Genomic DNA, 24,764 nt, shown 5'->3' with positions numbered 1-24,764 from the left:
TGGCTGGGAGTATGATTGGCCCGTTACTGTGGACAATGAACATAAGTACTGGCCTCCAACAGAGAACGAAAGGGGGAGCACAGAGAGGAACTTTTGCCTGTAGTGTCCAGGAGGGCCCCATGCTACCGAGAAGCTGAATGGCTAGCTGACTGACTGGTTGGAAATTTCCAGGAAAATTATAAGGCTGAGACTTGGAAAAATATTTGCTATTTCTTTGCTCCCTCCTGCCCTGGAAGTTTTGCTGCTGTCAGTATCGATTTCATAGACCCAGTTCATACACTGTTCTCTAGGGCCTGAATTCACAGGCCCAAACCTGCTGTGACAGAGGAAGATTTACCCATGAACGGTGCGTCTGCAAGGATGATGTCTGTACCTGAAGGGCTAATCGCTGGGAAAGCACAGGAGCCTGCAGAAGTTCAGGCCTGTGTCAGATTAGATCCAAGTCCCTCTTGTTCTGTGCTCAGAAATGCAGAGCTGTGGAGGCCTGAGCAGCTTTAGAAACGTTCTTTTCTTCAACGTTTTTTTTTTTTTTTTTTTTTTTATTTATTTATTTATTTTTTTATTTATTTTTGGTACAGAGAGAGACAGAGCATGAACGGGGGAGGGGCAGAGAGAGAGGGAGACACAGAATCGGACACAGGCTCCAGGCTCCGAGCCATTAGCCCAGAGCCTGACGCGGGGCTCGAACTCACAGACCGCGAGATCGTGACCTGGCTGAAGTCGGACGCTTAACCGACTGCGCCACCCAGGCGCCCCTAGAAACGTTCTTTTCAACAGTGTTTCATGAGGGGAGCTCAGGTAAGTCCACACCTGGCAGGAGCTCAGCTGCGGGGCCTTTTCCTTCCCTCTCCTTGGCTGGCAGTGTAGTGTCAAAGTGGAGGGCAGAGGTTTTGGTGTTCAAGACTAGTTCAAAGCTTGCTTCTGCCTCCACTCTTGATCTTGGGCAAGACACTCTGCTTCTCCAAGCCTCACGTCCTTGCCTGTGGAATGGGGATAATAACACCTCCCTCCCAAGGTTGTTGGGAAATTAAACTAAATCCTAGCGTAAAGCCCAGGGCTTTACTGGCTCACATAAATGCTCTATAAATAGTCATGCTTTTCTTAGCCCTAATTTTCCAGCTGAGAAGCAGATTATTTGATAAGGTAGCAATAGGGAAGTAGGGTCAAGAGCACACGTGTTCATCATTGTGTACCTAGCACTGTGTACTAATGTGCCCTATTCCTGTCCACGTCCAGCATACCATCTTGCCAGGAAATGGGCAACAAGGACACCTCACTCTGCTACCCTTCCCCTGCCCCCTCTTGACAGGTGCAAACAGGAGAATGAGCCAGTGCTTTTCCTTTATTAGTAGGTCAGAGAGCTTTGCCTGGCACCCCAGGACCAGCACCCCACCCCCAACTATGCGATGAGGCCATCCTTTCCTGCTTATGACACTCCTTGGCATCTGTTCCACAGGAGGCCTGACCCTCTGTGCTCTACATGTGTTTTGCCAGCAAACACTCATTTCAGCCAAAAAATTCACTCCAAAAAGTTCACAGGCAGAGCCAGCCCTTCACAAGGGGCTGCTTTGGTCAGTCAGATGTTAGTTGTGGCTCCCCTGCCTCCTCTGTGGGGCAGCATAGGTCGCCCTAAAGTTCTTGGGCCACCTCTCAACAGTGAATTCAAAGATTTTAGAAAGCAGCTCGTGTCCCAGGATCCTTAGCGCCTGGGCTCCCTAACATCCCTGGTTCCTGGATCCACAGCCCCCTGCTGCTTCTGCTGCTGCTGCTGCCAGTCCTGCCCTCGGCCCCCTTCTTTCCACCTGGGCCCCCCTGTCCTTCTGAGCCCGAGGCCCCGCTGGTGGCCAGGTCCAGACTGAGGGTTCTCCCGCAGACAGAGAGCCTCCGCAGCACCTCGGAGGCAGCCTCCACAGGCACGCTGGAGCGTTGTTCGAGCAGCATTTCCAACAGTGAGCTCATCTCCGAGACAAAGGTGCTGGCCAGCTGCGTGCCTGTCAGGCTCAGCTCAGGCCCCGTCGCCTTGCCGAACGTCTGAAAGGTCCTCGGCTCCTCCATGGCCGGAGTGTCTGGTGAGAACACGTTGTCACGGTAGTTCGTGGTGAGGGGCAAAGAGAGCCTCGCCATCCAGGCCGGATCAGGGACGCTCAGCCGGTCCAGGGCCAAGCCTGCATGGGAAGGAGGGGACGCAGTGAGGGCTGGGCCCGGGGAAGGGCCAGGCAGGCCAGGGTGGGGCTGTGGGCAGGGCAAGGGCAATGGACAAAGGAGGGAAGGGAAATGGCGGGGGACAGACGGGGAGGCCAGAGCGGGACGGGAAGGAAGAGGCCCTGACAGGGAAGCTTGCTGGGCAGGAAGGCTGCTGACTGAAGTACCCACACGAGGTGAGTAGGGAGGAGGCAGGAGGAGGAAGAAGACCTTGAATTAGAAATTGACCCTTTCCTGAAGAATTTCCTGGGCCTGGTGTGTTTCAGGCTGGGTGTCTTCCATCTACCCGGGTAGTCGGGATCCTCGCTCCCTCAGGGCACTAGTAGGTGAAGATGGCATTGCCAGGGGGTGGGGTGGGGGTGGGGTGGGGGTGGGGTGGGGGGGGTGAGGGGATGGGGGGGCAGGAGGGGACATCCCTCTTCTTAGCCGAGGCTGGAGTTCCTGACTTGGTCCTGCCATCTGCCTGTGTTCATAACAATAGTGACCACTTCTTAAGTTCTTTCGTGCCAAGCAATTTATATAATTCTCTCATTTAACCTCTGCACATACCTTTGAAGTTAAGAGTGCTATCCCATTTTATGGATGAGGAAACTCAAGTTCCAGGAAGTTGAATCATACATCTACTAGGCAACCAAACCAAGGTTTGATACCAAATCTGATGACTTCGAAGCCTCATGTGACTGTACCACCCACCCACTGTCTGAGGAGCCGGCCCCTTATCCCCCTGGGTGCTCCGGGTGCCCCCCTGTGGCCTCTGGAATCCCCAGGCCTGCTAAGGTCTGTACTGTCAGCATGCCCTAAACTCCTCAAACTTTACTTCTCAAGCTGCAGGAAACCCTGGCCTCGAGGCTGGGAAAGGGCTGTCTGCCTAAGGGCTGTCCCAGGAAAGGGACAGTGAAAAACTGTCCCCTAGATCCCTAATGCCACCATCACGCTTTTCCTTTTCACATCTCTTGAACAAAAATACTATCTCAAAAAAATAACCCTGGGGGCACCTGGGTGGCTCAGTCAGTTAAGTGTCTGACCCTTGGTTTTGGCTCAGGTCATGATCTTACAGTTTTGTGTGTTCAAGCCCTGCATCGGGCTCAGTGCTGGCAGCGCAGATCCTGCTTGGGACTCTCTCTCCCTCTCTCTCTGCCCCTCCCCTGCTCACACTGTCTCTGTCTCTATTAAAAATAAATAAAAAGAAAAAAAAAAAGAAAACTAGCCCTGGGCCCAATGGTAGAGGCCAAGTCAAAGGAAAAAAAGTATAAGTCTTATGTTTAAGCAACTGTGTTTAGTAAAAAAAAAGGTACAACATCCACTTTAGTGTGTATTTAATGTTTGCTTCAGGTGAGCTGCTTTAGAATCTATGCATATAATAAAAGACTGGAAGGAGATATGTCAAAATGTTAACTGGAGTTACCCCTAGGCAGAAGTGATTTATTCTCTTTTTGTTTGCCTACATTTTCCTACCTTAACCAAATATTACTTTTGTAATTTGGAAAAGTTATTCCAAAATACAGCTAATCACTGTTTATATTGATAAATGAGTCTTAGTCTTGCCTTGTCAGGGTCAGACCTCTTCCCCACTGGTCCAGCCCCTGCCTGGGACTTAGTAAGCATCTCTTGAATGACTCAGTGAACATAAATATTAACCCTGGGCATTTGGGAAATGTAAACCTTAGTTCCCTGAGACTCTGGTAATAAGGTTGAAACTTTTTTGGTGTTATAGAATCAGGCTTTTGTACCAGGGTCAGAGAGCTTCAGAAGGAATGAGGCTTGGAATGAGAAAATCACTGGAGTGTATAAGAATGGCTGAAAAGCAGTGGTGAATCCACCCCGAGGCAGGTAGACGCTGGGCTGGCCTGGGCTTGATTTCCCACCTCTGCCATTTATGAGCAGTGTGACCTTGGGAAAATCCCGTAACCTCTCTGAGCCTCCTTTTTCTCTCATAAAGTGGTGAAATAGTAGGACTCATCTTGTCAGGTTGCTGGGAGCATTCAGTGAGCTCGTGTGACCAGTTAAATATTGTCCTTATCATATCATCAGATGGATGCTCCCCAGACTTCTGGGGTCAGCAAGCTCACCCCTTCTCAGCCCTGCCCTGTGAGCAGCGCAGGCTTTTCTATCCTTGCTGCCCTCGTCACCACCCCCCCTACTTCTTACAGTGCTCCTGTGCTCTTTGCCCTCTGTGCTGTGGAGAAGCAGGACCGTGTGGCAGCAATGCCCACAGGTTCCAGCCCAGAGCTGGCCAGTAGAGATTCATGCGAGCCATAGAGGTCATTTTAAATTTTCTAGGAGCCATGTTAAAAAAGTCAAAAGGAAAGATGAAATTGATTTGTAAAACATTTTTGTAATTAATATCATTTTATCATGTAATTTTTTTAATTAATGAGATATTTTACAGTTTTTTCATACTAAGTCTTCAAAATCTGAAGTGTGTTTTATATGTTTATCACATCCTTTTTATTTTTTTTAATTTTTTTTTTTAACATTTATTTATTTTTGAGACAGACAGAGACAGAGCATGAACGGGGGAGGGGCAGAGAGAGAGGGAGACACAGAATCGGAAGCAGGCTCCAGGCTCTGAGCCATCAGCCCAGAGCCCGACACGGGGCTCGAACTCACAGACCGCGAGATCGTGACCTGAGCTGAAGTTGGACGGACGCTCAACCGACTGAGCCACCCAGGCGCCCCTATCACATCCTTTTTAAAAAAATAATAAGTTACACTTTTTAAAATACATTTTTATTTATTTATTTATTTATTTTAAGTAAGCTCTATGCCCAACACGGGACTAGAAGTTACCACCAGAGATCAAGAGTCAGATGCTCTACTGACTGAGCTGGCTCAGGCGCTCCAGGTTTTGTTTTTGTTTTTGTTTTTTTAAAGATGTCTGATTCTTTTTTCTTTAAAGTAATCTCTGTGCCCAACATGGGGCTCAAACTCACAACCCCGAGATCAGGAGTTGCATGCTCTTCCCACTGAGCCAGGTACAGGCCCCCATATATCCCAAATTGATTCCGACTAGCCTTTTTCAAATGTGGCTAGTGGCTACCATATTGGACCTCACGGTTGTAGATTCTAGACAATGCTGTCCTACAAAACTTTCTGTATGTGTGCTGCCCAAAGCAATATGCACTAACCACAAGTGGCTAGTGAGCACTTGAAATGTGGCTGCTATAACTGAAGAACTGAATTTTTCATTTAACTTAATTTTAATTAGATTTAACTTTCCTTAATTTTAGTTTAGAGCCACATTGCCAGTGTTAGTAACCATTTTCTGCACAACCTTGGGAAAATTATTAAACACCCTCACCCCTCAGTTTTTTCCTTTATGAAATGGTGATAACGAATAGTTTCTCTTAAGATGTTCTATCTTGTAAGATTTTCTTGTGAGGAGCACAGAACAGGGACTAGTACATAGAAAGCTCTCCATAAATTTTAGCTATACTTTTGTAAAGATTTTTTCCCCATGTTTATTTTTTAAGATTTTTTAAAATGCTTTTATTTATTTTTGAGACAGAGACAGAGCATGAGTGGGGGAGGGGCAGAGAAAGAGGGAGACACAGAATTTGTACCAGGCTTCAGGCTCTGAGCTGGCAGCACAGAGCCTGACATGGGGCTCAAACCCATGAACCATGAGATCATGAGCTGAAGTCCAACGCTCACCCGACTGAGCCACCCAGGTGCGCCTGTTAGCTATAGTCCTTGCCATGCCTTCAATGTGTTTACAGCCAAATGGAGCACATAGGATACGTCCAGCTGAGAAACATTATTAACCACAGAAACAGAAAACCACAGCGTAGGGATGTACAGAGGTATGCTATGTTACCTAAAGGAGGCTAACCAATGTCCAGCTAGCACCAGATTATGTACTTAATATCAAAACTAACTGTTTCTCTAGAAAATGTGATTTTTGTTTCAATTAGAAATATTAACACATTAAAGATTTGACTCAGTTCTCAGGGTCAAAGGATATTTAAGCCCACCAAAGAAACACAAATGAGTGGTTTAGGAAGTTAGGGGAGGTCTCCTTGATGGCATGCAGGCCCAGGTTGGTTCCCTTTCCGTCACTGATGAGCTAAGTGACTCTAGGCAGGCTGCGGTGCCTCTCTGAGCCTCAGTTTGCTTATCTCTAAATTGGAGCTCATAACATCTGCCTCCAAAGACTGGAAGATTAAATGTGATAATGTATATGAGACACTCCCCAGTACCTGGCACATACCAAGAGCTCATTTGCTATTAATATGATTTTTAAAATGAATAATCAAAGTAGCATCTTGTCTTTAAACAAATGAAGATTGCCTGAAGCTTTAGGGAAAGTTAAATGCTGCTGATATTCCTGCCCAGAAACAGAATGTCTGTGTTCTCCCATGGAGGGCATGCAAGGTGACCTTGGAGGCAGAAGCAAGGTCAGAGTGATCCTGAGGAGTTCCTTACCTGTGTGGGGGTCCAACAGGTTTGACAGCTCTTCTTCTAGCAGCTGCTTCACAGAGAGATCATCTTCAGAATCCAGGGGCCCTTCCTCCTGGTCTGGTTCTGCCTGGCTACCAGCCCTGGCACCTGGGCCATCTGTGTCTGGGACTGTGCTCCTACAAAGGAAGCCAACCAGTCCATGAGTGAGGAAATTCACACATAGATTCATTCATTCCCGTTCATGAACATTCTTCTATTCATGCCAGCATTCATTCCTTCACATAAGGAACTGGATACACAGCTCGGCCTTCAGAGTCAGACGAACTGGATAACTTGGTCCCAGGCCTCGCGCTACTACTCTGACTCTGTTGCCTCATCTCTAAAATGGGGATAATAACCCCCACCTCAAGGGGCATGTGAGGGTAAAATGAGACATTGTATGTAAAGAAATCAGTGCAGTGCCTGGTGCCTTGCAAGCACTCAGCAAATAGAAATAACAATGAATGCGTTGATATCATTACTCACCATTGTCCCTCCCACTCCTTTGCAATGCCTGGCCCAAAGTAGGAGCAGAGTAACTTTGGTTGAGACAATGCAGTCACCCATCCATCCATCTATCCATCCACCTCCATCCATCTGAGTATGAGCTCCAGTGAGGGCAAAGATTTTTGTCCACCTCATTCCCCGCTCACCAGTGCTCAAAGCAAGGGTTGGCTTAAGTACAAAGTAGGTGCTTAATAAATACTTTGTGGACAAAGTGACTGAATATTCCATATTCCCTATTTGAAGCCAAATCCCAGACCAGAAGAGCAGGGCAGCAGAAGATGTAGCTAAGGTGAGAAATCCAAAAGCCACTTGGACTCTACCTGACTCCTGCTGTCCCTATCCTGGCCTCTGCCTCCTGCAAACCCTGCCTACCACTTGGGGAGGCTATTTCTCCGGACTGCCTCAGTATGGCAGGACAGGTCTGGCCCCACATTCCAGCAGGTGGGAAGGCTCCCTGAGGAGCTTTAAGGTCTGGGCATCTTTTCTGCCTTTTTTCTGTGACCATTCCTGCTGTCATGAAGCAATCAGCAGGGAGGTGACAAGTTTGCAATAATGATGACAACAACTAATGTTTATTAAGCAATTACTCGGAGTCAGGCCTTAGGTTTTGCAAGGTATGTGCACCTTCTCAGACTTTTCACATCTGTAAGGGGTTCTCTTGTTATTATTCCCATTTTGCAAATGAGAAAACCAATCAGTGGTGCTCTCCACCACCTCCCACCATCTTTGCAAAGAAGAAGGTATGAGTTGTCAAGGCAAGAGCACCGAACCTGGAGTCAGGTGCCCTGAGCTGGTCCCAGCTTTGCCACTCACTGGTTATGTGACCTTGAGCAAAGTCACTTTAGGAGGAAAGGATTGAGCATTGGTTATGCACCTACTGTGTGCCAGTCACTGGGCTGTGGGCCTCGAGTAAATCTGATCATTAAATCTTTACCCCATCACTGCAAGGAAGTCTGATGACCTCCATTTTACAGATTAGAAACTGAGGCCCTGAGGATTTATCTGGCTTGCTCAAGTTTAACACAGCGAGGTCGGATCAAACCACTTAGAGCTCCAGTTTCTACATCTGTAACAAAAAAGAATTATATTAGATGTCCCCTTGAGGTCTCTTTAATTCTAGGAGTGTCCAAAAGAACACATCCACACACCCATATCCTTAGCCGGGGAGTCCTTATATTATGTTTAAGGGTCAAGAGAAAGAAAGCTGAAAGTTACACATTTAAAGCCCTAGCCTAGCACCTCTGCAATCAGGGGATAGATAGAGCCTCAGGGATGAAGTCATTTCCTTAGAGACTCTGGGTCCTATAAATACTATAAATACAGTTGCTCCGGGACCACGCTGCCTGGAATGGGGGGATGGATGCAGTCCGGTGCTCTCCCAGGGGACTGCTGTCTGGGATGTGCTCACCCCTCCTCAGATCACAGAGGCCGCAGGGGTGCACGCGAGCCAGTGGGGGGCTCGAGAAGCCTGTGGGTACATGTGCTGCTTACCTGCCGCCGCTGGGCTTGGCCAAGTACTTATTTCCCCGGTGGTTTGGTTTGGGCTGGAATTGGCCCTGATGCAGCAAGGACAGCAGCTGGGAGATTTGCTGCAAGACAGGAAAAATCTGTTGACTCCACACAATTCCGACCCAGCACACTTCCTTGCCGGATGTTTCCCTCAATGCCGGCGCTTTCTTTTTATAGTCTTTCCTCCAGCTTCAGATGTTTGTGTGATCAGATGGGGGATGGTGACCAGTGACGGAGGCAGGGACCTGTGCAGGCAGGTTCCTTGTTTTGTCCTGTCACCAGAGGACATGGGTGTCTGAGGGAGAGAATGGGGACCCCCTGGGCCCATCCCCTCATTCTCATTCTCAGTGACCTGCTCCCGCTGGAATCTGTGGGATGGGGGTGAAAAGGGCATTTCCTGACCATAAATTCATTATTACTTTGATAAGCGTTGTCTGAAGGTGTTATTTCCATGCCTTTAGCAGTATTCAAACACTCAGACCGCAAGACTCTGCTGTGGAGAAAGCAAAATGTATCATTCATTCATTCATTCATTTAGCAAGAGTAAGAATGAGAACAGAAGGCAAGCTGAAAGCCCAGAGGAGACGGTAGAGGTTCAAAAAGGCTGGACAGTGGGGCAGGGGGTGAATGAGATGTCAGGACCAGACCCTGCAGGGACTTGTGAAAGAGAAGGCAACAGACCAAGTCTTGGGAAGCGGAGTTCTAGTTCAAGGTCATTTCTAGTATGTGTAACGTTAGGCAGGTTTTTAGACATACTCAGACCTCAGTTCCCTCATTTCTAAGTTGGAGCTGGAAATACCCACCCAGCCTTCTTCACTGGGTTGTCAGGATTAATCCAATGGTTTTAAAATTTTAAATGCTCAGAGAATGTGAGGAGTAAGGGTTGTTGCTCCTAGAAACACTGCCTCTGGCTCCTGGGCCTACCCCCACTTTTCCCTGAGAAGGCCCACTTGGCCTCTCTGGGCAGCTCCAGCTAGAAAGTGCCAAAACCACAGAGGACAGTTGGAAGAGGAGGTGGTAAGAGCTGGGGTCTCACTGTGACTTGGGAGAGTCAGTGTCCAGTTGCCTGCTTCAGGGCAGATCCCACCTCTCTGCCCGGGCCCAGAAGCCCTGCTAAGGCACCTGCCACTCTTCCAAGGGTTAGCTGATGTTTCAGGGACAGTCCCCAACTGCCACGCCCTGAACATAGTGCTGTCATTCAGAGTCACTTCAATGTTAGAGCACAGACTCTGGAATCAGTCAGACTTGGATTCAAATTCTAAATCTGCCCCTGTTCCAGTTCCAACTGGATGGCCTTGAGAATTAAGCATTTTGAGTCTCGGTTTCCTCAGCGGTCAAAAGGGAATAATAATGAGGCCCAGTTGGTTGTAGTTATAAGGATTAAATGAGTGAAGATATATAATTCATTTATTTACTTTTCTTTAAAGTAATCTGTCTATTCAGCATGGGGCTCGAACCCACAACCCTAACATCGAGAGTCACATGCTCTACCAACTAAGTCAGCCAGGCACCCCTATAATTCATTTATTAATAGATCTTATGATAACCACTTAAAAACTGTAGGGGTGGTGTATAATCTCATTTAATTTTTACAATAACCCTAGGGATGAGATACCACCATTACACCCATTTTGCAGATGTGGAACATGAGGCTCACAGGGACTACATAGCAGTTAGAAGCCGGGCTACAATTTGATCCCAGATCTGGCTCTGCTGTGGCTGCTGGAAAGACCTGAGCATTAAGCAAGCTGCCTCTTTCTGTCAAGTTGATCCCAGCTGGGCACCCTTCTTTCCATCATCCCGGTGGGTTCAACCACAGTCCCTGTTCTCTGCTATCTCTGCTAGCACAGTGTTTGGCTCAAAAAGCTCCCTCAGTAAGCATTTGACGAATGAATGAATGAATGAACAAACGAATGAATGGCTCTGGGCAACCTCTGGGGCTACATAGGTCCCAGGGCAAGACTCCTAAGAGAGGAGCCGGGCTCTCGCCAGGTGGCTTCCTGGGGAGGGTGTAGGGGAAGGAAGCTGTGTCCTTGCTCCACAGGAAACCTGAGCCAATGGCCTGGCCAAACAGAAGTGTGCCTTGAGTGGGCAGCCTGGCACAGGGAAAGTTATCTGAAGTGGAGAGGAACAGATATGGGTGTGAGATAAGTTACAGTCTCTGAAAAAGATTTCCCATTTTTGTCTAGCAAATCCCTGGTCGCTAGATACTTTGTCCTTCATTATCCCATTTGATCCTCAACCCCTGGGAGGTAGACGCAGGGTAATTTTGGCATCATAATTGCCATTTAATAGATGAGGAAAGGGGGGCTCTGATATTGACAGACTTGCCCAAGTTTGCCCAGCTACTAAGCCGCTATGCTGAAATTTAACCCAGATCTGCCAGACTCCCAAGTTCTGAGATTGTTTCCACTGCCCCATTCTACAGGCCTCGCCAGCAAAGTCTAGTCTTAGGCAAGTCACATGCAGCCTTTGAGCCCGGGGGCAATGATGCCCATGCTGGCCTGCTTCATGGGGAGGCTGCCCAGATAAGAAGAGATGAAGAGCTTTTGCAGAAGTAATCGTAACCATTTGCTGAGTGCTCACTATGTGCCAGACATTATTCTAGGCTTTAAGTGCACTCATTTCATCTTCAAGCAAATTTAGGAGATGGGTACAATTAACGCAGACGTCTTCAACAACAGAGAAGCTGAGTAATGTTCCTTTGGTTCTCAGCTAAGAAGAGGTGGGGCCAGGATTTGAACCCAGGCAGTGTGAACCCAAAGCATGTATTCTTAAGCGTGCCTGTTGCTGTGTGTCTACTTGACAGACCCTAAGTAAGTGCTTTTATAAGAACTAATTAAGTCCTCAGGACAGCTCTCCAAGACAGATGCTCTTACCATGATCTCTGCTTTACAGAGAGGAAAACAAAGACTCAGAGATAGCAAGTAAGGTGCCCAACAGCTAAATTCTGTTGCCCTCAGAACTGTGCCCTGACCCACTGCATCCAATGTACCGTAAAGTCCCTAGTGAGCCCAAGGAATGCATGTGATGAATGTGAGGGTAATGGGGGTGTCTGATGTGGTGGTCCAGGGGTGACCACAGAGAGAGCTGCCCACACCCAAGGTACCTGAACAGGAGGGGAATCCATCGTGAGTTCCTCCACAGGGTTCCGCTCTGCAAAGGCAGCCACAGATAGCCGGACCAGGCTCCGCAGGATCTGACGGGGACCTGTCTCTTTCTCAGGGGTCACTTTGCCATTGAGATTCCGCTGCCGCCTCAAGGTTGCAGAGGAGGCCGGTGGACTCAGTGGAGCCTCCTCGCTGCCTGCGTCTCCTGGCAGCCTCCCTGCGGGGCTGCCCATAGCCTTCGGGGGCCTTGAGCGTGGCTGGCCCATCACAGGCTGGGACTCAGGAATGTTCAGGTTCTCCCTGGAGGCGTTCCTCTGCCTAGGATGGTGGAAAAGGAGGTTGACAGTGTCCTGCAGCACCTCTTGGCTCTCAGCCAGTGCTCCCTGGTTGCCTTGGTTACGCAGGGTCCTGTACAGGGTTGGAGTGAGGTGAAAGGGGGCCTGTAGGCAGGGGTCCCAGCCTGCTTCCATCGTCCCTTCCTTGCCTGCATCCTGGTGGGGCTGCCCAACTTCACTGGGCTCATCCACCTGACCCCTGAGCACAGGCACAAGGTGGATGTCTGCCTTCTGAATGTGTTTCTGGGGCCTCTTGGGCTGGTGGCGATAGGTAGACTTAGCCTCCCGACAGTTGTACACCCCACTGTCCTTCTTCTCTGTCCGGCAGATGGACATGATCAGAGCCAAGACCAACCCAAAGATGGCCAGAAGTACGACCAGGCAAATCACTGTCAGCACCGATGTGCTCAGGGTCCCAGGCTCACGGGCCCTGTCCCTCAAGTGGTCCACACTGGTGACAAACAAGACGCTCAGCAGGGCTCGGGTCTGCAAGGAGGGGCTGCCACGGTCTTCTACCACTATCTCCAGCTCCCACTCACTCCCAACGAGACTGCTGGCATTGGTGATGTTGATGAACAACTGCCCCAGGTGGGGGTTGAGAACAAAGAGACGGGCTTCATTTCCACTCCTAATACTGTAGAGGAGCTCTCCATTTGCACCTGAGTCTGCATCTCTTGCTACAATTGTTGTCAAAAGGAACAGCCGGGAACTGTGGGTTGTCAGTGGTGTTGTATCAGCACCCACTGGACCCAAGCCATTAGGAGTTTCAACGGGTACCAGAAGGTGGCCTGTGGAGGCATTTACGAGCACTGAGAGGCTGGCTTTTCCATCAACGAGGACAGGATGAATCACCTCTGGGGCATTATCGTTGACATCCAAGAGGCTGACCCACACAGAGACGCTGGATGCAAGTTGAGGCTGCCCCCAGTCCTCTGCGATCACACGAAACTCAAAACCAGCCATGTGTTCATAGTCCAGTGACCTCAGAGCAGTGACCTCTCCTGTGTCTGAATCAATAGCTACCAAGTGAGAAACTGGGGATTCCTGGATATGGTATGAGATTTTTCCATTAATGCCCAAGTCTGCGTCATGAGCCTTGATGGTAATGAGGTGAAGAGAAGGTAGGTTGTTCTCCCGAGTAGAGACCTCATACCTGCTCTTCTCAAACACAGGTGCATTGTCATTGGCATCACTGATGTGAATGCTGAGCTGTTTTCTGGCTGATAAGGGCTGGGGTCCTTGGTCTTGAGCCAACAGAGTGAGGGTATATTTGGGCCACTGCTCTCTGTCCAGTGTGGTGTTGGTTAGTAGCATGTATGTATTGCCATTGGTCCTTTTCAGTCTAAAGTGACCCAGTTCTTGGCTCAGCCAACAGTGGACCAGACCATTATTTCCTGAGTCCAAGTCATTTGCCATGACGAGAGCAATGAAACTATCCTTTGGAAGAGCCTCTGATACCAGCGATGGCTGGGAGGCCCATGTAATGTGGATGCTTGGGGCATTGTCATTGACGTCCAGAACCTTGATGAGTACTTTGCAATGGGCTGGGATGGGATTGGGACCCAAGTCCCTTGCCTGGACATCCACCTCATATGCAGGATTCTTCTCGTAGTCTAGGGGTTGACGCAGAATCACTTGGCCAGTCTTTGCATCGATACTGAAGGTGTCCAGCACCTCTGGAGGCACGTGCTTACTGAGGAAGAACTCCACCTCCCCATTGGGGCCTTGATCAGGGTCCGTGGCAGTCAAGTTTATGAGGAGAGTACCAGGGGCAGCATCTTCTTGAATTTCTAGTGCTAGTGAGCTCTCAGCAAACACAGGGCTGTTGTCATTGGAGTCCAGGACATTGACCTTGACCAAGCTGGTGCCTGACTTGGGGGGGTTCCCACTGTCATAGGCAGTTAGCACCAGATCAAAAAATGAGTGGATTTCCCTGTCTAGCTCCTTCACCACCACAAGTTCCGCATGTTTGGTCTCATCAGGCCCCACGATGACATCCAGGGCAAAGTGCTCGCTGGGAGACAGCGTGTAGGAGTGCAGGGTGTTGGGGCCAGTGTCTGGGTCCAGAGCTCTGTCCAAGGGTATCCGGGTGCGCAGAGAGGCACTCTCAGAGATTTCCAGCTCCTGCTCGCCTTTAGGAAACTGTGGCTCATGGTCATTGATGTCCAGCACCTGGATCTCTACGTGGATCAGAGCCAAATCCCCTGTGGCAAGCACGTCAAAGGAAACCAAGCAGGGATCCTGCTGCCGGCAAAGCTGCTCTCGGTCCAGCCGCCTCCCTGTGCTAAGCAGGCCGTCCTCAGGATCCACCCGGATGGGGAGCGCCTGAGGCAGCTGCAAGATCTGGAAGGCAGTCCCCGTTTGCCCATGCCTCTCCTCCCAACCCAGTTCCCGGGACAGCTTGCCTATCACTGTCCCAGACGGCACTTCTTCTGACACTTGGTATCTCACAGTGAGAGTGGCCACCTCCTGACAACCCCCTGGAAGGACCAAGTAGCCACCTGGCCCCAAAAGCCCCAGCAGAAGTGGCAGAAGTTGTATCATGCTTACCGCCAGAGTGGGCTAGACTCAGAAACCACTAGAGTTCTTCAAAGGGTAGGCAAGTCCTCCAGTGTTTCCTGGGGGGCTTGATTAGCCCCGTTCTCCAAAACCTGTTGTCACAGCCTTGTCCCATAATTAGATGATGATGGAAGTAGCAGGATTCCCAGGCAAGGCCATGTTCATCTGAAGAGATCTCAGAGGTCCAGGCACCGATGAAGTGGAATTGCTAAGGGAGACCCCACACAGGGGCACCCATTTGTCCTCTTCAGTAAATGATAGAAAGAGCCGGTCCAAGAGGGACTTGACCCAGTAAAGCAGGATGTGGGGATCTGACTTCCAAACAGTTGCTGGGCTGGGGAAACGGAGAAGCAGCTTTTTCCTATGGAAACCCCACCTACAGGAAAAGGGAGGGCTGTAAGTTTCAATGCCAATTAGAGAAAGAGTGTTTCCCCCACTGTCGAGTGGCCTGTGGCTGAGCAGGATGGGAGTCCCAGGACAGGCCAATGGAAAGGTGCTATCCACTCAAGGTGGCCGCCGAGGGAAAGGCTGCTGTGCAAACAAGTGGGCAGAAAGCCTGAGCCTCCGCCTGCCCCTGATACCCTTCCTGGCCGTGTCATGCACCCTGTGTCTCTCCTTTCCTCAGCTCTCTTTGATTCCCTCATATTCCCATTATTCCTCTCCCATTCCAGTCTTTTCCTTACACTCATCTACTTCAAAGTCTTGGCTCTGCCTGGATCACCCATTTTTGTCTCTTGGGAAACAACTGTGATTAAGAGAGTGACTGTCAGAGCCCAACTGTCTGGGTTCTAATCCTGACTCTGCAATTTACCAGCTGGGCCATGTGGGACAAGTCACTAAACCTCTCTGGGCCTCCTCCACTTCATCTTTAAAGTGTGTATGGGAATAAGAACAGTAGCACTCACAACAGGAAATTGTGAAGACGAAATGAAATGATGCGTGAAGGGCTGAGTCCTGGCTCAGAGTCACAGTCGATGAAGTTTGTGAGCAGTGGGTGTTGAGAACTGAATTGCTGGTCCTGCCTTAAGCTCTGGCTCTTCCACTGGCCCTGGGGCAGCCCCTGCCCACACAAACCCAGGAGGGTGCCCATGGCCTTGGCTCCTGAAGCGCAGGAATCTCTCTGACCTGACCACGTGGCTTCCTCCCCCTTCCCTTCCTGCTCCCCAGCCTTCAGGCCCATTGTTTTCTGCATCTGGTCCTGCCTGAGTCCCTGTCTAGGGGAATCCCCGGCCTCCTGCTCCCCTGCCTCGGAGATTTTTATACTTTTCCCTCTCCCACGCCTTCCTCTCCTTATCCCTCCCTTCCCCTGATTCTTGTCTCCCCACTCCTGTTTATGACAGAGTCCCACGAACAGTACTCCTCTCTACCCCCGACACTCCTAAGGATGTGGATGTGTTCGGGTGTGCCCTCCCCCCATTCACCTCCTCACAACAGTGAGGCCCCCAGGATCACTTGCTGCCCCAGCACCGTCCTGGTCTTACACCCTGCCTTGGGCTGAGTCTAGAGGTTTGTAAAGGATTTGAAATGATGGGAATTTAAGGCCAGCTTCCCTGAGGTGGGTGTTTGCTGCTGAGTCCTTAAAGCTGGAGGTACCCATTGGGACATGGGCCTGTGGGCCTGTAGGACAGGGGCAGCTGAGGAAGCCCCGTGGCCTTAGAGCCATCTGTGCCCCCTCCCTTCCCTTCATCTTTTCTTCCCCACACCCGGTCCATGTTCCACTCCTGGAGGTTTCCCGTCCATGTCACTTGTTGAACCACACACAGCAAGGGCCTGAATCCATGGGGCCATCTCCTACAGTATGGTCCTAGAGACAGAACACTCACAAGCTTGGAGACATTGTAAAAGTCCCTTAACCTCTCTGGGCGTCTGTTTCCTTCTCTGTAGAATGTAGTTTTCACCCACCTATTGAGGTTGTGGTAAGGATGCAACGAGATGATACCTATAAGGGCACAGGGAAGGCACTCATTGGGACTGTTACTGTAGCTTGTATTATTCCCCAGGTTTTATGCCTCTGATGCAAATGGTGAAGATGGCCTTGCATTTGTCCCTTCCGTCCTCATTGGCCAGGAAAGCTCACTTTCCAGGGCTTCCTCAGCTCAGGCTTGGGCCATGCTGCCTGTGCATCAGAGTGAGCCAGCACAGGCCCCATGTTCAGAGACGTGCCCTGTGCTCACTGCCCCTGGGTGATAACTTGCATGGCAACCTCGCTTCTTGGCCCTCATGTGTCCTATCATGTGCAAGGCAGCTAGCAAGACAAAGTGACCCACAAGGGGCTTGTAGTCTAAGGAGGGCATGGGGAAAAGGAAAGAAGTGGGTCCAGTGGCTCTGCATTCGGGCCTGGGGATCAGGGGAGGCTCCCTCATGGAGGGCACTGGGCCGAATCCTGAAGACATGGAGGAGTTAGTCAGAGGAAGGTGGGTGAACAGGGGAGAGACTGAACATGCAGGGAGAGCTGAGTGGACAAAGGCCAGAGGTGAGGGATCTGGCTCCTTATAGTACCTCAAGAGGGCCTGTGTGAAGAAAGAGGAGGAAGAAGGTGGTCTGGGGACGTTAGAAGGGGCCGCCAGATCCTGGAGGGCCTGGGGTCCCATGGTAAGAATTTGGACCTTGTCCTGAAGGCCACAGGGGAGCTTTTGAATGGAGATGGATCAGATGGCTCTGAGAAGGATGATGAGGACAGTAGCTATAGGCCAGGCCTTGTCCTGAGGTCTTTACCTACATCCTTCTGTGCCACCCTCATACCAAAGAAAGAAGCTGAGCACAGAGGGCTCGCTAACTTGCCCAAGATCACGCAAATTGGACCTCCAAAAAGCCCCTTGGGCTGCACTCTGGAAAATGGACTGGAAGAAAACAGAGGAGGGAGAGGGGGAGGCAGTTGGGAGTAATGCAGGGGAGCTTTGGTGCAGAAAACTCTGGTGCAAAGAATGTTTCCAGAATGCCATCTGGTGGCCAAAGGCAGAGAAAAAGGTACAGAGGCAGAGAGGTGCGTGGCTAGAGTTCACGAATATCCACATCCATAGCTCTAGACCCATGCTTCATGGAACACAACGTAAGGAGCTTATCCACGAAGACAATCGCTTCCTTTCAGGAGAAACCTAATGTCACCCAAGGCCCACTGAAAGAATTATGGAATTCATGATTTTACCTGTGTTAATATTTATATTCTTGAAGGGACACTGTGATATCTATGCTCTGTTTGTATGTGTTGCCTTGGCTGTACCATGGATGCAAAAAGTGGTCTCACAGGTCACAAGAAAACTTGAATTTAGATTTCACAGATGGTTTTTATGATTGTTGTTTCTTTTATTCACACTGGGGGCACAAAGCTGAGACAACCCTATAAGAATCCAAAGCCAGCAAACAAGGTGATTCTCTCTGGGAATGAGATCTCTACTTAGTGATTTTCTCTCTTCCTTTCTGGCTGTGGGGATCAGTTGTTCTTTAGCAGTCATATGTCAAGAGGTGAATGGAGTTTGTCTGGAGAGCCCTCATCACTCTGAGTTTTGAAAATTGGTTTGAAGTCATGCAGGTACTCTCAAATAGGTTTGGGAAAGCTAAGGATGGCCTCCCTTATGCCAGAAATATTTTTTTTTTTTTAAAGAGGGCAGCATCAGGGCTGGTGTTTGAAAGCCTTGCTCACCACCAACTTTGAGGTCATTCACACTTGGGCCCTTGGCTATGGGGAGGGGTTGGGGGACGAAGTGGGAGGGGTGGAGTCGGGATTTTTTCAAAACACTTGGTGTCCTGAGGAGACTTGAGTCAGACCAACAAGGTGGGACTCTGACCCTTGAGGGGACTCCCCACTCAGCTGGATGCAGGCTTAGGATCATACTCTATGCTATGAACGTGCTGCTTGGCTGGCTTCCCACCCTCAGGGCTCCTTGTGAATCTGCCCAGCAGCTGCCACAGTCACCATCACAAGGCCACTTGGTGAAGCTCACAAGCTTCATCCTCCTTGGGATCATTCCTGTTGGGAGGATGACAGGACCACCCAAGGGCAGCCTCTTTCTTTTAGCAAGGCCTTGTTGAAATTAGAGTCAGTCTGGCCAGGAATCTTGATGGGGAGACTCAGGTAGATGTTCTGAGTCTCCTGCCCCTGACATGGCACTTTGTGGTCTTTGCTGGGACAGATGACAGATGTCCACTCCCACACAGTGGCACCTCTTTCTGGGCCCAGTGCAGAAAGAAAGATGTACTTTGTAGGGGAAAGTTTGCCAAGAAATAGAACTTTTCAAGGAATGAAAAGGCTTTGTGTTTTGGTTGTCTTGGTTAAGAGTGATAGCTCTCAAAAAGGGCCAGGTGTCAGAATCACTTTTCTGAATTCCAGAGACAGGGCAAGAAAATTCAAACGTATCCCCTTCCCACCCGGCTGAAGAGAGTTTTATAACTGCCAGCTCCATTCCCTCTACCATCCCTTCAAAAAGTCTTCACCTTTTATTTGGGACAGAGTTGGGGAAGTTGATTGGAACTTGGTTCTGGAAAGAGAGGCTTAATTGATCTACATAATAAAAGGAAAATAGGAGAGGGGGGTTGATGAAGGCCGAGGAAATGATGGAGGGAGTACTGTGAAGGAAGGTAGCAACTTGAATTTGAGGACTTGTGAATGAATTGTTGTGAACCATGGGTCTCCTTCATGATTTTCAAGAAAAATGCAAGAAAAGACTTAAAATTTATTAGCTTTAGTAACCACAATGGGAGCACATAAATTCTGAGTTGATAAGGGTTACACATATTTTTTTTAATGTGTATTTATTTTTGAGAGAGACAGAGACAGAATGCGAGTGCGGGAGGGGCAGAGAGAGAGGGAGACACAGAATGCGAAGCAGGCTCCAGGCTCTGAGCTGTCAGCATAGAGCCCGAGGCGGGGCTCAAACCCACAAGCCGTGAGATCATGACCTGAATCAAAGTTGGACGCTCAACTGACTGAGCCACCCAGGCATCCCATGTTACACATGTGTTTTGTCTCTCTCCCCCAACCTCAGAGGGAGAGTGGGCTACTTCTAGCACGTAGATTTTAATTCTGATATATAAGTCACTCTGACATACACCCCATCTCCACACCAATCTCACTGAGAACCACTGACTTAGAACTCCTTAGAAGCACTAACAACTTTGTCAGAGCCAAATTCTACAGCCATCAGGCCTTTCTTACTGTGTGTCCTCCTGGTCCGCAACTCTCCCCCATGCTTGTGTCACTACTCAGTAGAAGCTCTGTGCATAGCTGGTTCTCTCCCCATATTTCTGCAGACTGACTCTTCTGTCTGCTTCTTTGATTCCATCCTTGGTTTTCCCTCCTTCTGACTCCCAGGTGTGGGCATGTCCCCAGATACTGTCCTCAACCTTCTCTTCTCCATAGGGTTCTTAGCCCAGAAACAGGTTGTAAAGATTTAAAAAATAAAAATACAAGGTGCCCAGATAAATTTGAATTTTAGACAAATGATGACAATTTTTTAGTGTATTTTTACCTGGCAGTCCTACTCAGAGTGATATATAGTCTCAACACAAGTTTCTCTTCTAACTTTGTTTTCTCTCCTCCTCCTCCTCCTTCATCCCCTTCTTCTCCCTCTTCCCCGATCTCTTCCCCTTCCCCTTCCTCTTGGCCTTCTCCTTCTTCTTTAGAATTTTGATTTACACAGCGAGTTTGAAAATCTATCAGTGAACACAAAAATCAAACATATTGACTGGAAGCATCGTCTGTGCATGAATATTCAGAAGCTGACTGTGTTGATTGGCCTTGTTATATATTCAGCATTGCTGGGTGACTCCAATATCGAACCGTTCTCACACTGACAGAACCACCCCAGGGGGAAGCCTGGATCACATTCATTCATTAGCTTATTCGGTCATCCAGTCACTCATTTATTTGGTGGAATTCAGCATGTTCGTCTCTATTTACAAGGTCAATTTTTTTGGCAAGGAAAGTAGCTCAAGTTGACCCACATTTTCCCTTCCTCTGAACCATTGGTTTGGTTTTCTTTCTTCACCCAGAATCTAATCAACCTAATTCTTGCCTTGCTTCAGAAAGGTTCTTGCAGGAAGGAAAATGAGTCTTCCTATCGTTACATAAATTCTCATGGGGCTTCCCTTTGTAAGTTTATGACAGCCAGGAGTTGAGCCTGGAGCTCTGAGAGAAACAGCCACACACTGATTTATGTTGGCAGCTGCTGCTAAATCTCACCCCCTTTCCTTCTTACAGAGCCATGTTACCTTGGGGTTACAAAACCCTTTTCACAGTTATTCAGGGGAATAATAATAAAATGCCAGGTTGCAAGTATAAACATGATCATTCTGTGCCTATTATTGTAAATCAAATTTTACCTTGCATCAGAAGCACAGAAAACATTTTATGCTGTCAGCCACCTCAAGCCTTTTTAGGAGTCTATTTTTATATAACCGTGGGATGACCTGAGGTATTGCATGAGCTGCCCCAACTAAGAAGCTGGTCTCACAGGTGATCTGGCTGTTTCTCCTTACACACCCAACTGACCATTTCCCTTGAGTGAAGTGTTAACTTGATCTAAGTGTAGCATTGGGGTTAATGATGTGGGCTCAGGGCTCCAGTCGCCTGGATTCAAAGTTCGGTTCCATAATATACCATGTGTGTGACAGTGAAAAGTCACTTAACTTCTCTGTTATCAGTTTCCTTAGCTTTAAAATAGGGATGATAATTGAGGATGGCTCCATCATCTACTAGGCTTGGGGACAGTGATGGAGGGGAGTCTCTTTCTTTCCCTCTGTATTCTCATTCTCACCTATCATCATGTCGTAAAATCTAATCCTGATTTCCTTAGGGTTTTCCCTTTTAATTATTATGGCAAGTACTATTTTGTTCTCTTTGTATTTCTGCTACAACAAACCTAATTCTTTTATAGGCTACAGCAGAGTGTCAGATTGGTGAGGGACTGGTCCTAATCTTGAATGTCACCACTGTTTGACATTGGTGAAATTACTTCACCCATTAGTGCCCCAACTTCCTCATCTGTAAAATGGGGAGACAAGATTGCCTCAGTTATGGAGTCCTGGGTATTTAAATGAGATAATGCACGTAAAGTGCTTAGCACAGTATAGGGCTGGGCACATGCAAAAAAGCTCAATTATTTATTTATTTATTTATTTATTCACTTATTTATATTTTATTTTAGAGAGCGAGAGAGCACACGAGTTGGGGAGAGGGGCAGAGGAAGAGAGAGAGAGAGAATCTTAAGCAGGTTGTATGCTCAGTGTGGAGCCCAACATGGGGCTCGATCCCACAACCCTGGAATCATGAACTAAGCCAAAATCAAAAGTCAGACACTCAAACAACTGAACCACCCAGGCACCCCTGGGGAAAGCTCATTTGAAAAATGATAAAGGACATGAAACCAAAGATACAAAAGTCTTTTATTTTTATGGAGTCCAAAACCAAATTTTATTACAACACTGTCTCTGGACGCTAAGCATTGAGTCCAAATTATTAACACTGCTTTGAAATTCTCTCTTCTATTCCCTCCATCCTGTGACTTCTGACATGAGGTCATGACATGATGTCACAATTCACCTCCTGCTCAGATTTGTGAGAATTTCCCGAACTGGTTCTTAGGCTCCCTTACTTTTTGCATCTGGAAGGTCTCTGACAGGATTCATGGTCTCACCTGTGGGAAAGTGAGGTAGGGTTATCATATGTTTTGCTTTTGGTTTTATTTCCTTTGGCTAAACATGAATAATGATATTAGTGAGTGACTATAGAGACTCTTCTTCTGTCTTTGCATCTTTAAGGAATATGTTTCTGGTTTGGGTATCTATCACAGGGGTTGGTTAGGTTTCTGGTCTGTGACAATATGGAAAATTAGGAGTGGTTATTTGCAATTCAAAAGTTTCCCTTTGGTGACAGTCAGGGAAACCCCTCCAAAGCCTTGATTTACTCACTTGGTTTTTCTTCTCTTCTGGGTGCAGGACCAGCAGCATAATTTGTGGAGCCAAATGCAAAATGAAAATGGACAGCTTCTTATTAAAAAATTAAGAATTTCAAGATGGCTATAGGAGAGCATTAGACCAAGAGCAGGACCCTTGTAAGCCTGAGGCCTTCCTGAAAACAAGGCCCTGTGGCTTGTACACAGGTGGCTGGCCCCTGAAGCCAATCCTGCCTGGAAGATAGTGGCAGTAAAGACTTTTAGAATCCTGTAGGTTTGCATTAGAGGACTACCCTTGCAAGTTGCTTTTCTCGGGGGAGAAGTATATGATAAAGAGGACACAGGAGCTTATTAGACCATTAGGGCACATTAGTTTGATGGTTTCCAAGAATTGGAGCCAACATTTTAGCATCCCACTTAAGTGCTGAGAACTTTAGTGTTTTGTAGCTAAAACTTTCTTATCGAGATATAATTCACATTTCATAAAATTCACCCTTTAAAAGTGTGCAGTCCAGTGGTTTTTAGTATATCCACAGAATTGTGCAGTCTTCTTCACTATCTAATTCCACAGTATTTTCATCCCTCAAAACTAACCCCATATCCATTAACAGTCACTTCCCATGAACTCCTGCCTCAGCCCCCAGCAGCCACAAATCTGCTTTCTGTCCCTGTGGATTTGCCATCTCTGGACATTGCATATAACTGGAACTATACAATTTGTGGCCTTTTATGTCTGACTTCTTTCACTCAGTACAATGGTTTTAAAGTTCATCAATGTTGTAGTATTGATCAGTACTTCATTCCTTTTTATGGCAGGATAATATTTCATCATATGGATATACTACATTTTGTTTATCCACTTATCCAAGGACAGACATTTGAGTTGTTTCTACTTTTTGACTATTGTGAATATTGCTGCTATAGTGAACATTTATGTACACTATACACAAAGAAATAGGTACAAACGTAGTTGCATATTTGTGCACGTTTTTGTGTGAATGTATGTTTTTAATTCTCTTGGGTATACACCTAGGAGTAGAGTTGCTGGGTCTTATTGTAACCCTATGTTTAACTTTTTTTTTTTTTTAATGTTTAACTTTGTGAGGAACCGTCAAACTGTTTTCCAGAGTAGCTACACCATTTTGCATTTCCAGCAGTGTATGAGGGTTCCTATTTCTCCACAGCCTCACTAATACTTGTTATTATCTTTTTATTATAGCCATCCTAGTGAGTTTGAAGTAGTTTCTCATTGCGGTCTTGATTTGCATTTCCTTGATGACTAATGATGTTGAGTATCTTTTCATGTGCTTCCTGACCATTTGTATATCTTCTTTGGAGAGATGTGTATTCAGATCCTTCGCCCATGCTACAACATGGGTAACCTTGAAAACGTTTAAAATTGGGTTATTTGCGGGGCTCCTGGGTGGCTCAGTCGGTTAAGCATCCGACTTCAGCTCAGGTCATGATCTCACAGTCTGTGAGCTCGAGCCCCACGAGCTCGGGCTCTGTGCTGACAGCTTGGAGCCTGGAGCCTGCTTCAGATTCTGTGTCTCCCTCTCTCTGACCCTCCCCCATTCATGCTCTGTCTCTCTCTGTCTCAAAAATAAATAAACATTTAAACAAAATTTTTAAAAATTGGGTTATTTGCTTTTTGTATTGTTGAGTTACAGAAGTTCTTTATATATACAGAATATTAGATCAACGACTTGCAAATATTTACTCCTGTTCTGTAGATTGTCTTTTCACTTTGTTGATAGTGTACTTGAAGCACAAAAGATTTTAGTTGTGTTGATTCCAATTTATCTATTTTTTTCTTGTGTTTTTTTGGTGTCACATCTAAGGAACTATTGCCTAATCCAAGTTTAGGAGATTTACTCCTACATTTTCTTTTAAGAGTTTTATAGTTTTAGCGTTACATTTAGGTCTTTGATCCATTTTGAGTTATGCATATGGTATGAGGTAGAGGGCATGTGATTATAATTCCCACTCAGTTTCTTAATAATCATGTGACCTTTGGTAAGTTCCTGAACCTCTCTACTTTGAATTTCCTCATTAATAAAGTAGGAATAACAAATAGTCTCTAAAACCATAAGGTTATGGTGAAGAGAAGCATCCTGACGGCTCAATAAACATGGTAGTTATTAGTGTTCTAATATGAACAGTGAGTGAATGATTTCATGGAGGAGGTGCCCCAAAGATGGGCAGCATTTCTG

At 47.6% G+C, this 24,764-nt stretch overlaps 1 protein-coding gene across 1 annotated transcript; it reads right to left on the bottom strand.

Moving 5' to 3' along the window:
* Nucleotides 1-1,671: 1,671 nt before the first annotated feature.
* PCDH12 (protocadherin 12) lies at nt 1,672-14,956 on the bottom strand. Its single transcript, XM_060635871.3, has 4 exons — nt 11,768-14,956; nt 8,641-8,738; nt 6,628-6,779; nt 1,672-2,165 (listed from the first exon to the last, which is right to left on the bottom strand). The coding sequence occupies exons 1-4, from the start codon at nt 14,645-14,647 to the stop codon at nt 1,672-1,674; spliced, it is 3,624 nt and encodes a 1,207-aa protein (XP_060491854.1). The 5' UTR covers nt 14,648-14,956.
* Nucleotides 14,957-24,764: the final 9,808 nt, after the last annotated feature.

Source organism: Panthera onca, chromosome A1 (assembly GCF_046562875.1).
Source record: "Panthera onca isolate mPanOnc1 chromosome A1, mPanOnc1 haplotype 2, whole genome shotgun sequence".
NCBI lineage: Eukaryota > Metazoa > Chordata > Mammalia > Carnivora > Felidae > Panthera > Panthera onca.
The sequence above is the reverse complement of the archived record's forward strand: the minus strand, read 5'-3'. Positions and strand labels throughout refer to the sequence as shown.

Bases quoted from the DNA above. Each gene is read 5' to 3' on its own strand.
- PCDH12 (XM_060635871.3), bottom strand. From the start codon at position 14,647: ATGATACAACTTCTGCCACTTCTGCTGGGGCTTTTGGGGCCAGGTGGC. The intron at 6,780-8,640 runs GTAAGCAGCACA...CTTCCTTTGTAG, and splicing joins GCCAAGCCCAGCGGCGGCAG to GAGCACAGTCCCAGACACAG. The intron at 2,166-6,627 runs GTAAGGAACTCC...CTTCCCATGCAG, and splicing joins CCTGTTGGACCCCCACACAG to GCTTGGCCCTGGACCGGCTG.